Source organism: Schistocerca serialis, chromosome 4, assembly GCF_023864345.2.
Source record: "Schistocerca serialis cubense isolate TAMUIC-IGC-003099 chromosome 4, iqSchSeri2.2, whole genome shotgun sequence".
Classification (NCBI taxonomy): Eukaryota; Metazoa; Arthropoda; class Insecta; order Orthoptera; family Acrididae; genus Schistocerca; species Schistocerca serialis.
Genome location: NC_064641.1, coordinates 186087843 through 186103350, shown reverse-complemented (window position 1 = coordinate 186103350; position 15508 = coordinate 186087843). Strand labels below are relative to the sequence as shown.

Genomic DNA, 15508 nt, shown 5'->3' with positions numbered 1-15508 from the left:
GTATTGAATTATTTGTAGCAGTCATAGATTTACGTATGACCAAAATTTTTTGGGGTTATTTTTAGAATCTGCAGATAAAATATTGCTTTCAAATGTGTTAAAAGAATCTCTCATTGTCCTTCTGACAGCTGCTTTCATTTCGCATAATTTCTGTTTGTCAGTGGGGCAGTGACTACGTTTAAAATGACTGTGCAAAATTCTCTGCTTTCTCAGCAACTTCCTAATATGTTTGTTGTACCAAGGTGGATCCTTTCCCTCCTTTATATTTTTGCTAGGCCCATACTTTTCTAGTACATGGTGGACAATACCTTTAAATTCCGACCACAGATGCTCAATATCTTTGTGTCCCGCAGTGAATGCTTGGAGCTGGCTATGTAGATATTCATTAATGACACTTTTATTTGCTTTCCCAAACAAGAAAACTCTATGCTGTTTCTTTGGTTTTTTTGCAACTTCCACTGACATAGAAGCCACAATGACATTATGGTTGCTAATACCTTCTTCTAGATTCACTTCCTCAAAAAGATCAGGTCTGTTTGTCGCCAAAATATCTAATATGTTCCCATCTCGAGTTGGTTTTCTAAGCAATTGCTCAAGGTTGTTATGTGGAGAGCACTCCTAGAATAACTTCACACGAATCTTTGCTTCTGCCCCCTGCGATAAATGTGTGGATGCCAGATTAAAGTCTCCACCTATAACTAATGGATAATTTGGATATTTACTTCCTATGTACTCAAGACTTTCCCTGAAATGCAGGCAGCCCTATCCTGAACATGCGTCTGCATCACCATCAATGCCATTCCTCAGGTTCTCACCTTCTCTCTCTACCTCCTGCCCCTACCCCACTCTAGTGGTTTTGCAAACAGACGTCCCACCCAAACGTGTGAAGGATGTCACCATCCTCATCGACAACATCATCATCTTCATCCTGCTGCAAGACAACTCACCTCACCTGACAGAGCACCCCGTTCATCAGTCGATCGCCCACTCCTGCCTACTCCCATGTGGGGTCAACCATACGCTCCTCTGAGCTACGGTAACCCCCTTAGGGAGGGTTACAGTTCAAATGCTGCCAGCCGATCACACGGGGGACACAGTCCTCCCCACACTGCTCCATCCTCATGCGCAGGCCAGCGCTTCGTCCACCCACATCACCTACAGGAATTCCACATGGACCTCTCAGTGTGGTACCCACCGCAACAGCCTCTGGAGCTGGGCAGCTGGGCATCCCCATCACATCACTGCTGTCTCCCTCACCGCCGGACACCTCCCTCCTGCCATTGTGCTCCACACTGTGGGGGGGGGGAGGGGGGCGGGAAATGGGTGTCATCAAGTACGAACGACATACCGTATTTACTCGAGTCTAAGCCGCACTCGAATCTAAGCCGCACCTGAAAAATGAGACTCGAAATCAAGGAAAAAAAAAATTTCCCGAATCTAAGCCGCACCTGAAATTTGAGACTCGAAATTCAAGGGGAGAGAAAAGTTTTAGGCCGCGTCTCCAGATCGAAACAAAGTTGGTCCACTGTAATATGAGACAATTTAAGTCGAATGAATGATGATACAGCTACAGTAGTTTGGTTCGAGTCGTAAGCTTAGCAGTTAAGCTTTACCAGGTAGCCATTGCTATGCGTCAGGCGCTCCGTCCGTATTTATATGGGTACCCTTTCTTTTTCACGTGCTTCATCTGCTTTGAATTGATTGCTTATTTTTCTTTGATCTGATAAGCGCAGTTTTCTTTGTTATAGGTGTTTACGTCACTCTACGCTGAAAATGCATTACTGTACTGTGTCATGCATTGTTTGTCGTACTCTGATACTGCGTGTTTACGGCCTGTCGCCGCTCGCGGCATGGCTTGCTTTTGTGCACGCCACCGCCGCTTACAATAATAAGAAAAAAAAAGAGAGGAATCGTCTCACTAGCGAAACAATGGCAAGAGACTGCTACTTGTTGTTACTTACACTGCTGCTTTCTTTGATAATGATCAACAAGAACCAAATAATAGACCGCGTATGATAGAAGATGTTCTGAACGAGAGTTTAGCGAAAATTTTTCTCCGTTTGAAAATCTTTGCAGGCGCCTCTTTAGTACATTACATTCTGCACAGATATTAGAGGCATCTTAGATTTAAAAATCTAGTCAATTGCCTCGCTTCATTTCTGACTGTATCACTGTTTAGCATAAGAATAATACGAATATAAACATGACATGATATGTATATTCTTCCGCGTTTGCTGTTGTCTCACTCTAGTTTTGTGGTTTAAGAACTTAGAACTACTTAAACCTAACTAACCTAAGGACATCACACACATCCATGCCCGAGGCAGGATTTGAACCTGCGACCGTAGCAGTCGCGCGGTTCCGGACTGCGCGACTAGAACCGCTAGACCACTGCGGCCAGCAGATAGCAGCAAACACGAAACAATACATGGCAAAATGTTTATATTCGTATTATTCTTATGGTGACGAGAATACTGCATGTGATTCACAATTTATAAAAGTTCCTATTAGCAACCATCTCTTCTCACAGATAGGAAAAAATTTAGAACGTAGAGTTGGCCATATTGACAAACATCCTAAACATTCTTGCCAGTCGGGTTTTCGTAGTACATTGAAATGGTGCTACATTCGAAGATGAACAATACGGAATTTGTGTTTAGTTCATTGGATAATGTAGGAAAATGCAGTGGTCGAAACTCGGCGCGGAGAAAAAAAAGCTTGTCTTACACCTTTCTTTTTAATTTATTTACGGACGCAGAGGTTTTGGCGCTAGTATTTATCTTTGTGCCTACAAAGCATTCCTGTGTAGCGCTACATATATTCGACGGCAGAACTAAGTTGTGGCGGCACCCACCGACATTTTTAAGAACTTCCGCTAGCTTTGCACTCGATTCTAAGCCGCAGGCGGTTTTTTGGATTACAAAAACCGGAAAAAAAGTGCGGCTTAGATTCGAGTAAATACGGTATCTCTGCCATCGCAAGTTCTTTGACTCTGTTAACCTGACGGCCCATGCCATCTTGCTTGTTCAGTAGGCTGTACGACTTTTTGTAATGAGGACGTCTGTAATGAAATATACAGTCTTACAGAAATGAGTGTGCTTCCTTGGGCTATAACCGAACAGAAATCCCACAAGAGTAAACATGCTGTAATTTTAGGCAAATTCTATTAAAGTATGACCCTTGTCATTTCTGGTACAACAACCAAAGCCTCCCATTGCAGAATATGTTTTTAGCTATTTTCCATCTCTGGCATTAGAATCCCCCATCACCATCTCTTAGTGGCATTACAGAATTTCCACTTGTTTTATGACTCATCGCCCTTTTCTTCGAGAATTAAGATATCTGAAAATGTTAAAACCAACGAGAAGACCGATAGCTGTCAATTGCTTTTACAAAATCTTCTGAATCAAACAATGACTGTGACTTTCAAATGAAGTCTCATACTTTGTGAACCACAAATACATAAGAAAACTGAAGTTGTAAAGTAAAAAATTATCAGAAACAAAAGCACAATTCTCTACATAAGATAAAGCCAAATTTATTAACCACAAGTAAAATATAGTCTCATATAAAATATAATTATCTCACAGCCATTTACATGAAGCCTTTAAAAATTACGTGTATTTGAAAGAAGATTTTTCCCATTTCAACAGAGTATCTAGTTTTCCTCAGGTACATCAATTTAAAATCTTATCACAAAACAGTTATGGATGTAAGTTTCTCAGTCGTAAGTCATTTCACTCTTTTCTGCTCATAACACAAAAAATAAACAACCAATAATAAATACATTGCACTTCTCTTCGGTGCAAAGATGGTGTCCTTTCACTGCGATCTCTTCACTCTGCCTGCACTGGTTGGTCACGGTATATAACAAAAAGTGAGAGCTGAAATGCGCTCAATAGTGTACCAATTACATTTACAATCTGCAAAAATAAGAGAGATTATTAGAACCACACTGTAACAATTACAAATTACACGAAAACTTACTATTAACGAGTGTTGTTTAAGACTGATATAATATTATACTTGACTAACTGGAACTGGTCTACAAATGCTTAACCACAATATATCATGCTGCAAAACATAGTGTATTCACAGCTCTGTTTTATGTATGTGGTTTGCTGATCACACAACAGTTAGGAAGAATGACAGGCCTCTTGCTGTTTTACGAATACTTGACAATACATAAGAAAATTATTATAAATTTGGCACAAAATACATTGCCCAAGTTAATGAACAGGAGAGTTACTTTTCACAATGTTACCAGAATGGGAATCACTGATATTGACACAGTGTTGAGCACTATTTATGAAATTGTGAGGCCCATGTTGCACTTTGCCTGGCAGAGAGTAGCAATAGCATTCTGCTTGTTCTGCTGTAGTTCTTCCAATGTGTGGCAATTATTTGTGTATGCTTAATCATTTAACTTACCACACAGGTAAAAATCATGTGGAGAGCGACCATGTAATATTTGAGGCCAGGAAATTTTACTACCTTTGCTGACTGACCTCTCCTCATCAAATACCTCAAGAATTCTTGCCAATAATGCTATTTTCACTGTAACTCCATCTTGCTGAAAATGTCCACATTGTTATTCACCTCCTGTCCATTGATTAACAAATGTCATAAAATACCAAGAACACTTTTCATGAAGGTATATCAAGGAGACGTTTTTGAATCAGGAGGCGACTCATAGTACACGAGCAAGAGGTGCAATAAACTTCAAGTTGTTGTTCACAGCTTGTAACCATTCTTTTCTCACCCTTGTCTTGCATAGAAATGAAATGCAAGAGTATTAACACTGAGCTACATTTATTCCGTGTAGGCATTTTTTGCTGTACTGTTCCCATGATCATATTTACAGACCAACAACTACAAAGCATCAGTATTCTGACTCTCTGACAACACAAGTGTCACAAAGTGCACCACATGTTGCTTCCTGGAAGCAAACTTTTGCTATGCATTTCTCAATTAGTACATTCAGTATTAGAGGGTAGCTGTCATGCATACCAATCGAAGTAGTGCCTGAGATAAAATACCTCAACTGCAACTGAGAAAGGGCGGAACAACAAACTGGGAAGGACAGCTGTCAGCCATCACAGAAGCAGTAACTGAAATTTTAAGTACATTCCATGGTGACACAGTAGATGCTGAGATGATCTATGAGTGCCAGAGTGCTGTAGCCACCATGACTAAGAACACACTCAGTAGGAAGAAGCAGGTGACAGTACAGTCACACACACTTACCACTGGAAAAGGAAGTGACTAAACATAGCAAACAGAACGATAAGGAAATAGTGAAACTAGGATACAAAGTCACCAGTGAAGAAGATAACAGCATCAAGAACCATAATTTCATCATATACAGTACCTTGACAAACCAACTACTTGCAGATGACAGTATGTCTGCTTAGGAGGAATAGAGTCAAATGTTGGCAATATCCATCTCATGCAAGTAGGAAAATTGTTGCATCAAGAAGTACCGAAGTTGTACTATGATGAAACTAGTAGAATGACAGCAGGTAACTGCATAGCACTGTCAAATGTCCGAAAGAGAAAAAAAAGCCTACATTCCAAATCATTAGGCCCACAGTTAGCGTGTCATTTGTGAAGTTGACATTGATGTATCGACAGAGGATGTTTTAACAGAATCAATACCTGCAACAAAAGTTATTGGTGCATTAATACCTCCAAAAGCAATATTCCATGTCAATGTTAGGTCTGAAATTAAATCAGAATCATATATGCTAATCCTCATGGGGGAGCAACTTCCTCAGTACATCTATTTGCTTGGGACATGATGTGCAATGAACAACTTTGTGTTATCAGTTAGAATCTGCTACACTTGTCTCATGTTCATACATATAAGCACGGGAAAGCGAAAGTGACATGCGGTGAGGTCTACTTAACAACCTGGTGCACCACTGACACAATATGCTGCACGAACTGCAGACAGGCACACGACACAACCAGCAAGAAACTGTGTCCGATGAAAGGCATTAATAACCACATGAATTTGCAGTGCTGCACAACTTTTCAATCAGGTGGATCCAAAATCATTCAGAGAAAAGCACATGTACAAGCAGCTAGTCGACGACATTAATAACAGTATACACTAGTGGAAGGCTTATCTATGCAAGCCAAAGGATTATGACTGCCTGTACAAAACTAAGAAACCCCAATACAGTGGTCACTTAGAAATTCCTACTGTGCCTCAAGGTCCACTGTACACAGAGATCACCTCAGGATTGAAACACCAGACGAGGAATCACACATGGGCCTCTGAAAGAACACCAACCTGACAGAAGAAGCGGAATCCCACATTGTCAAAACAACCACAGATACGCCCTGTAATGGGACTGGTCAGTTCACTTACTGTCACCATGTGATGCAGAATACTTACTATACAAGTTGTAATTATGCATTTGGTATAATTTTGGCAACATATCTACAACAGTCATATATTTACAAAAAGAAAACATGAAGATAACATAAAACAAATCATTCTTCAGAAAATATAATTATTTTTGTATTTTTGGCAACCTCAAAATTGTAATTCCATTTGAGGTCATTTACATTTAAAATAATTATGATTTGTTTAATGTTTCCGTAACTCAGGGCCAGTCATCGTGTGCCAAACGTCATGTGTGCAGCGCGTTTTGCACTGTCCTTCATGGAAGTACCTAGAACAGCGCAACATTTCATTTAACATTGTGATGTGGCATTTTTCGGTTGACAAAACTCTGATTTCGGCAGACTCGTGGTGTCATTGCTGTTCAACCTTCGCTATTTGTTCATGGTATGACAGACGTTCACAGGTCCATTGGCTGTTGCACAAAAAGAGGCCATCTAGCAATCTATCTTCACAATCCTTTAAAATAAATGGGAATGACAGAATAGGCAGATGAGAATTCTCAATTCACATAAGCGATGGTTACTGCATGTTCCCTGTGAAATGACTTTACAATACCATGCAGTGGTTACTGCATGTTCCCTATGAAACGACTTTACAATACCATGCAGAAAGAATTTAAAGATTTAGTTGACTTTGAAAGGGCAAAAAATTATAGTGATCGACAGATGGGATTAATTGTTCTCTACATCAAGAAGCAATGTGTGCTGAATTTGCAGGCATTCGGGATGTGAAGAAATTGGTGGTATGAATACTAAAATTTCTGATGTCACACGCATTATGCCATTGTCATTTGAATCAATTTTTGATGGAACTGAATGAAGAGTGTGGAGACTTCACATATTACTGTGAAGTATGTCTGGAATTACTTTTGGTTTAAAACTCACTATGTTGAATTTATGAAGGAAAAAGGAGTGTAGGAATGAAAATTAGAATATCTGGAATTGACTGCAGACCTCACATTTTAAGTGAACTCAACTTGACACTTGCCCAGAGTAAGACATTGCAAGGTAAATTCTTTCTGATTTGATGGGTATGACTTTCAAAAGAAAACCAAGTTGTAGAAGGGACAAATTCTGACAAAGACAGTCCAATTCCCTAAGCTGACTGGTGTTAGAGGAAACGCAAGGTTTTAAGAATTCATTGTGGCCTTGAAAGAATTACGTACAAGGATAGTTTTACAAAGGTTTTTTTGACACTGACAATCTTGCAACTGTTTTTGAGACCATTTGCCGTTTCAGTTAAAAGCACCCCTGTGCATGTGTAGAATGTAACTGTTGACCTGCAAGTTAATTCCAGTTTTAATAACAAAACTTTTTATATTAAAACTCTCCAGGACATCTATATTTCTTTCTTCGGATGGTTTCCAAGTCTCCGTAATGAGGTTGCAAAAGTGGTACATTATTTTGATCAACATATTTGTGTGATTTTTTTGAAACTATGTAAGAACAGTTATTAAAACAGAACAGTTATTAAAAATGACTTATTTGCAAGCCAAAGGTTGAATCAGAACAAGTGAGGGATAGTGAGGATGTGTTGCATGTGGGGAACTTTAATGTAATGGCGAAGGAGGAGGATGAATCATTTGAACCGTCAGAAGAAGGAGATCAGATATAAAAAGAATGATGTTATAGGTGGGTCAATCTGTTCCAGCTGCAGTTGTTGAATCTGTGAAAATTCGTTAGAAATTATGAAACAAAGAATACTCAAAATCAATGGTTTCGAATTTAGAACAATCAATTACAGTTAAGAGTGAAAAAAAATCAAGATGCTGTAGAACACCTTGACACAAAAATTTCAAATTTGAGTCATTATGTACAAATAGTACACAGTGAGGTTAACAAACTTGGAAAAAGAATTATAAGTCTAGAAACAAAAACGGAGAAATATATGAGCTGAGTAATGTAATCGGGGGGGGGAGGGGGGGGGGGGGGAGTAGATTCTGATAGGGAGACAAAAAAAAATGCCTTTGAAAATGTTTATTCTGAAATTAAAAATGTTCATAAAAATTTAAAGTCTTTCATCTCAAAACAAGAAACCAATGTTGAAACAAATTTATTACTGGAAAGAGAAACAAATACAGAATGTCTAGTCCAGTGTAACCTACAGTAGAACAGCCATACAGACCTGTGACACTTCCTGGCAGATTAACATCTGTGATTGCATCCAAGAAATTATTAAGTGAACAATTAAAAAGTCAATGACTATCTAAGCTATTTTTCCTCAAACCTAGTTGGAAACCAGGTGACAGGCTGAAATTCGACAGGAGAACCATTAGGAAAGAAGAAGAATTCAAAACTCTCATTGGACTGATTCTTCAGTAGTGTTTGTCAGCCCAGGGACCGTTACTAGTCATGATTAGTACAGGAGATAGAGAAGGTCCACAGAACAGCAGCACATTTTGTCATAGATTCACTTAGTAAATGTGAGAACATCACTGAGACGTTCATCCAACTCAGATCGCACATGCTACAAGAGAGGTGTAGTGCAGATTTTGGACATTTGTTGTTAAAATTATGAGAGCATACATTCTAAGAAGAGCCAAGTAACATACTGCTTTCTCCCATGTATCTTGCAAAATGACCACAAAAGGAAAATTAGAACAATTTGAATTCATATGGCAACTTACTGGCAGATGTTCTTACCATGCAGCATTTGCAAATGGAACAGATGGGTGGAGGGGGAGAGTGATGGAAGAAATACTGCCCATTGCACACTGCAAGCTGGTTTACAAAATGTAGATTTAAATGTAGATGTAGATGATCGTAAATCAGAAAAATAGATTAGAAACACCAAGAAGTGGAAATCTTTACAGGATTAGGTTTAAATAACAAGGTCCCAAATGAATCTGATTGTGAACTCATGGGGACAAGAGTAACAAGGGATGGTGGACTTGGTTAATAATTAGATGTTTCTACCAAAACCCAGATCATACATATCAGTCAGTCTGTCCAAGATGGCCTAAATTCCACAGAAATTCCCTAAACGCTTGATAGTAGTAGGTGACAACTTTAATTTGCCCAGTGTCATTTGGGAAAATTACACTTACATTACCATCAGTGAGGACAAACAATCTTGTGATGCAGTACAAAACACATGGTCAGACAACTGCATCAAACAACTAGAATTCTTTCGATCTCTCTCGACACAGATAAACCGATCTTTTGGAGTGTGTAACTGACGAGAGACAGATTAGTGGCAAAACGATGATCAAGAAAGCTAGGAAAGTATTCACGGTTGGTTGAACTGATAAGACAGTCACTAACAACTGTAAACATTTAGATCAAATCCAACAAATGCAGAGCAACAATGGTTAGTGGTCCAAGATATAAAGAGCAGTCTACTTAAATCCACAGCAATTAAAGTAATAAAAGATGACAAAGGCCCACCTTGCTTTAGCCCCTTAACATAATAATTTTTTTTTCAAATTATGTTCGAAATATATATATTTCTTTTATTAATGAAAAACCTTGTGGCGTTTCTGGCGCAGAGCACCCTATCTTAGTGACTTTGGCTTCTTTGAACCGCTTTGTTCTAGTGCATCTTTTGGTGCGTAACTTTTTCTACTGCCATGTTTGTTTGTTACATATCAGTGATTAATAAATGCATATTCAATACTTAGTATGATCCTATGTGATAACCACCATGGTGACCCCGACATTGTCATTGTCTTATCACGAGTTATTTTGTGCTTGTTTTCATCATTTACGAACTTCGTGTGCCAGCCCACATTGTTTCTGCCACAGTGGATCCACCATTGTCTTTCAGTGCAAGTGTAATGGGCCCCATTAACTATGTGGCTTGCTACCACGAGTGGACAAGTGTACCTAACGACCACAAGGGGACAAGTGTACCTGGTTTGAATTTGGTTAAAAGTGGACAATTATTTACACCCGGCCATGCTGGTGACCACCTAACCTTACCCGGCACAACATGGCCACCGCCCAGCGTGGCAGCACAACAGCCACAACATGGACATTGCACGTCGCCTAACAACAATGTAGACAACCTTCCCCTTAACGACATTGTGGTTTATCCTTCATCCACATAATTACCTTCGGGATGGTTTGTTGCGCCAATGAATTTCCAGAACTGTGAATTGAACATTTATATGCATGGGGTAGCACATTCTAATATACGTAGTGTCGCAGCACGCTGTTTCGGCGACGCTGGTCGCTTTGACCATGCTGGTTTCCACAACGCCGCACTGTGGTTGCACCACGACTGCCTTCTGCCCACTTTCTTAATGGCACCAGCTGTTCCACCTGCAGCGGTTACTGGATCAGCACCAGCACCCCCCCCCCCCCCCCCCCCACACACACACAATTGTTTCGCCGCAACCGCACAGCCTGCCCGCTGTTGGAACGGCACCGGCCATTGAACCCGCACCAGGTTCTTCATCAGGCTTGCAGATTGGACACACCGTGCCAACTTATACACCCATTCCTTCCACACCATGTGCTGCATGCGGCCACCGCCCCAGAAAGACCTCGGGTGACATATCATTCACCGCTACCGCACTTCCGGAGTAGGAAGCGTCCTGTTCTGCACGCACCAATCTCCATAATCTCCATGTGCCGGTGCTGCCTCAACATGTTACCTGGCAGGTTCCCTAAGCTACCTGCTTTGCGAAAAGACAATCCAAAAACTTGGTTCGCCTTAGTGGACCACCTACAGGACATCCACGGCATTTCAGATAACTACGTCTGTTTTGTCTGCCTGGTGAGCATGCGCATACGGTCTTCATCAGTGACTTGATTCTCTCACTGCCCATCTCGTACAAATATTCAACAGCCAAAGAACTAATTATCGAGCACCTTTACTGCCCTCTGGTGGAGGCTATCCATCACATTATTCATGAGGAGCATCTCATCAACCACACTCCTTCGCAGCTTTGGTGCGCCTACGTGCATTAATCAGCGATCCAGCATTACCTGACTCTGTCCTTTGGATGTTGTGGATGGTCGAAATGCCTTTGGATCTGCAACTTCATCTACAGTCTCATGTCACCGACCCACTCGAGATTTGGTTGCACGTGGCAGATCAGGCTTACACTATCATTCATCACCGACACCACCTGTCACGAATGACATCCCTATCACACTCAGTTGGCATGCCTGCACCTTTGGTTCCGCACCCTGCCGGCAGAGGCTAGAGCACTTACCTCGGCGCCTCAGCTGCCAGTCAGGAGCTGCCACCTAGCGGCCAACAGGGGGTACTGCCAGCAGGCTCCCAACAGCCGCTGACCTTGCCCGAGCAGCAACCTGATTGGCTACTGTCCCAGATTCAGTCAGCTGCGGCCCCTTCCCGCACCACACCACCCCGCCAACTGGCCTACCCACTGTGCTGGTTCCACGCTACTTAAGGGAATGCCACCTGCAACTGCTGCATGCCTTGCACCTACCCAAACGAGACCAATGGGCATGTTTAGGTGCCACATTCCTTCACAGCACCTATCAGGTGACACTGCCCCATTCGCTTCAGCGACGCAACGCCTCTATGCCACAGACATGTCAATGGACATCCGATTTCTCGTCGACAATGGCGCCAACATTAGCGTAATCCTGGCCAAGCACGCTGCCGATGCACTATCACTTCTACCCTCGCCTTGATCACCGCCAATCGCTCTCCTATTGCGGTCTATGGCTACTTCAAGATGTTGCTTCACCTATCACCGGTTCACACCTACCCTTGGACATTCCACGTTGCCGACGTGGATGAACCTGTGATCAGGTTGGATTTTCTACACCATTACGAACTTTCACCAGACCTGCAGGCCACCATGCATCAGGCTCTACAGTTCCGTGCTCACTCGAGTTCAGCATGACTCCGTTCTCTGACTTCTTGGCTATGCTTTCCACATGTGAGCCCTTGGTAGAGCGCATTACTACACAGCTCTCTGACCTGTCGGACGTGTGCTGTCAAATCGACAAACTCCGTACCCAGAATGATGCCTTATGCACCCGCATTGCCTCTACCTCCGCTGAATTGTCACATGCATGGTGTACCATACATCACTTATCTGCAGACCTGCAACGAGGCGGTTCATCACATGCCTCTGCAGTGTCTTCTTACCAATCTGCCCGTGTCGAGCATTCCACCAACTGCTGTCATTTCCTCACCGCTGCAGACAAATCTACAAGATGCATCTGCGTGCTCCACTCCTGCACCATGTCTTCCATTGCAGACTTCAGCCTATGCTGCCCCAGTTCCCCAAGGTCAGTTGCCAGCAGACAGCTTCTTGACCTCTATTTCTGACCCTCCTAAGCAAGTATCAACCATCAGTAATGGCACTTGTCATAGGATTCACACCACCGATGGCCCACCTGTTCATTATAATAAGACCAGGTGCCTTAACACTTCCAAACTTCTGCACGCGAAAGAGATCGTTCAGGATCTGTCAACATCGGGCGTCCTCTGCCCCTCCGATAGCTACTGGTATTCATCTTGTTCCCAAAAAGGACGGCACCTTACGCGTATGTGGGGACTACAGATCCCTTAATGCTTGCACCATTATCGATAACTACTGCACCCCACATATCCAGGATTTCATGCAATTACTCCATGGTTCTAATTTTACTCCATTTTCGATTGTTCCAAGGTGTATCATCAGATCCTTACACATCTACTGGATATTCCTAAGATGGCCATCACAACACTCTTCAGCCTATTTGAATACTGTTACATGACTTATGAATTGAAAAATGCTGCCCAGACGTGGCAGCTGTTGATTGATTCCAGTTTGTTCCCTCTACGTTTGTTTATACTTACTTAAATGATATATTGATCTTTTCCTCCTCTGCTGAGGAGCATCAAGTTCAGCCCAATGCAGTCCATTCAGCCTCACTGCCAATGGCATGGTGATCAACCACGATAAATCTCCACCGTGTTCCACATCAGTTACCTTCCTAGGCGATACTGTCTCTGCCGACGGCCTCTGACCGACAAGTTCTCATGTCAAAACCCTACTTGATCTTCCTCTCCCTGAGGATTACGCTCAGCTCTGTCATTTTCTGGGTATGGCAAACTTTTATTGCTGCCACATTCCTCAAGCTCCCTCTGTCCAAATGCACCGATGTTCTTTCCGACAAAAACACCACGGGGGAAAGGAAGCTGAAGAGGACCAAACCCATGGTCAACGCCTTTGGTAACCTTAAAACTGCCATTGGTAATGCCGTCACACACGCAGACCCTAACCCTGAGGCCCATGCCTCGATCATGACTGATGCCAGTGACTCAGCTGTGGGCGCTGTTTTACAACAGCACACTGCCAACTCCACCCAATCCCTACGCTTCTTTTCCAATAAACTGACTAAGAGCCAGTGGAAGTCGTCGGCTTTCGACCGTGAGCTCCTCGCTGTGCACGAGGCAATTAAACATTTCCATAGTGACCTCGAGGGATGACCTTTCACAATCTAAACAGATCACAAGCCACTCATGGACTCTATTTGTAATCTGGCTAAGGACCTTCCGATAAGGCGTTTCTGCCATATGGACTGCATCTGTCAGCACTCTTCCGACGCAGGCTATATCCATGGCACAGGGAATGTTGTGGCAGATTATCTTTCCCGCATATGTGTGTAACCGCACCACTGAATCTGGAGGAGCTCGCCCGACTATACCACCTGGATCGACGATCCCTGTCCTTTGTGACACCTCTACGGGCACACTTCGCTCCCTGGTTCCTACCGCCCTTTGTCATAGGGTCTTTACTGCCTTGCATGGCATCTCAGTGTGGGTTGCTCACTTCGGCTGTCCCCTGTCTCTCACAACTGACCAGGGATGCCAGTTTGAGTCCACCCTCTTTGCACGACTCTGCAAACTCTGCAGTGTAGCCAAATTTCACATCTCAGCTTACCACCCACAGGCGAACGGCCAGGTCGAGTGGTGGCATCGCACACTCAAGGCTGCACTAATGTGCCATGGTGGCTTATGGTCAGAGGCCCTCCCGTGGGTCCTGCTGGGTATTCACTTGGCCCATAAAGAAGATTTGAACGTCTCACTTGCTGAGATTTCATACGGCAAACCCCTCCTTCTTCCCGCCGAGTTTGTCGAGAATTCGCCATCAGCCGCAACTGAGGATCTTCCCACCCTGGTCGATCGGATTTGTACACACATCGCACACCTCTGCATTGCCCTTCCCCATCTCCACACCACCCCGCCTGTGTTCATCCACAAGAACCTTGCTTCGTGCAACTTTGTGATGCTGCAGGAAAACACTGTGCGGGCAGCCCTGCAGGCGCCCTATTCGGGCCCTTACCATGAGCTATGTTGCGGTATGAACACATTTGGCATCCACCTACATGGATGGCCGCAGACAGTGTGCGTTAATCAATTGAAACTGGCGTGGTCACTCACCGATCTGCCTCCTGACGCCGCCGACCTGCCTTTGGCTGACACGTTTCTGCCTGTGCAGCCGTTGGAACCATGAGATGCCTGCACTGCTGACACTGACGTCCCCACTTCCCACACTGGCCGCCGCCTACAACCGCCGCACAGACACCAAGATCATGAATTCGTGTAGTTGAAGTTTCCCTCCGCCATGCTCCGCACTACCGAGAGGGGGGGGGGGGGGGGGGGGGGTTCTGTGGCGTCTCTGGCACAGAGCGCCCTATCTTTGTGACTTCGGCTTCTTTGGACTGCTTTGTTCTAGTGCGCCTTCTGGCGCATAACTGGTTCTACTGTCATGTTTGTTAAGTATCAGTGATTAATAAATGCATATTCGATACTTTGTGTGTGTTATCTCCAACTGATCCTACATGATAACCACAACCTCCTATAATGAATAAAATTATATATGAACTTATGAAGATAGCTTTTAAAGCTCAAAATAATGAGTTACAAAAGTTGGAAGATCACCAATAATACACTCATGCACTGGACTATAAACTAAAAAATCCTGAAACTTGAAGTCATTTCTTTAGCCTCTGCATAGCTATGGTGTTTAACCATGTATTTCACGGTGGTTTCCTGTGATCATAAATCTTGGAGGACCTGGCTGGAACACAGTGAAGGTATTTATCTTGCACCATAGGCGAGCACGTGTTACTTAATGATGAACTGTCATCACTTTCAGTCTCTAATGAAGTACCATAA

At 43.0% G+C, this 15508-nt stretch overlaps 1 protein-coding gene across 1 annotated transcript in view; it reads right to left on the bottom strand.

Annotated features, from left to right (window-relative positions):
• Positions 1 to 3537: 3537 nt before the first annotated feature.
• LOC126474083 (sugar transporter SWEET1-like) overlaps positions 3538 to 15508 on the bottom strand; it is a 189562-nt gene continuing 177591 nt past the window's right edge. The window contains exon 6 of the mRNA XM_050101492.1: positions 3538 to 3923. Within this exon, the coding sequence (XP_049957449.1) occupies positions 3837 to 3923 (87 nt within the window). The 3' untranslated portion in view covers positions 3538 to 3836. The remainder of the gene's footprint in view (positions 3924 to 15508) is intronic.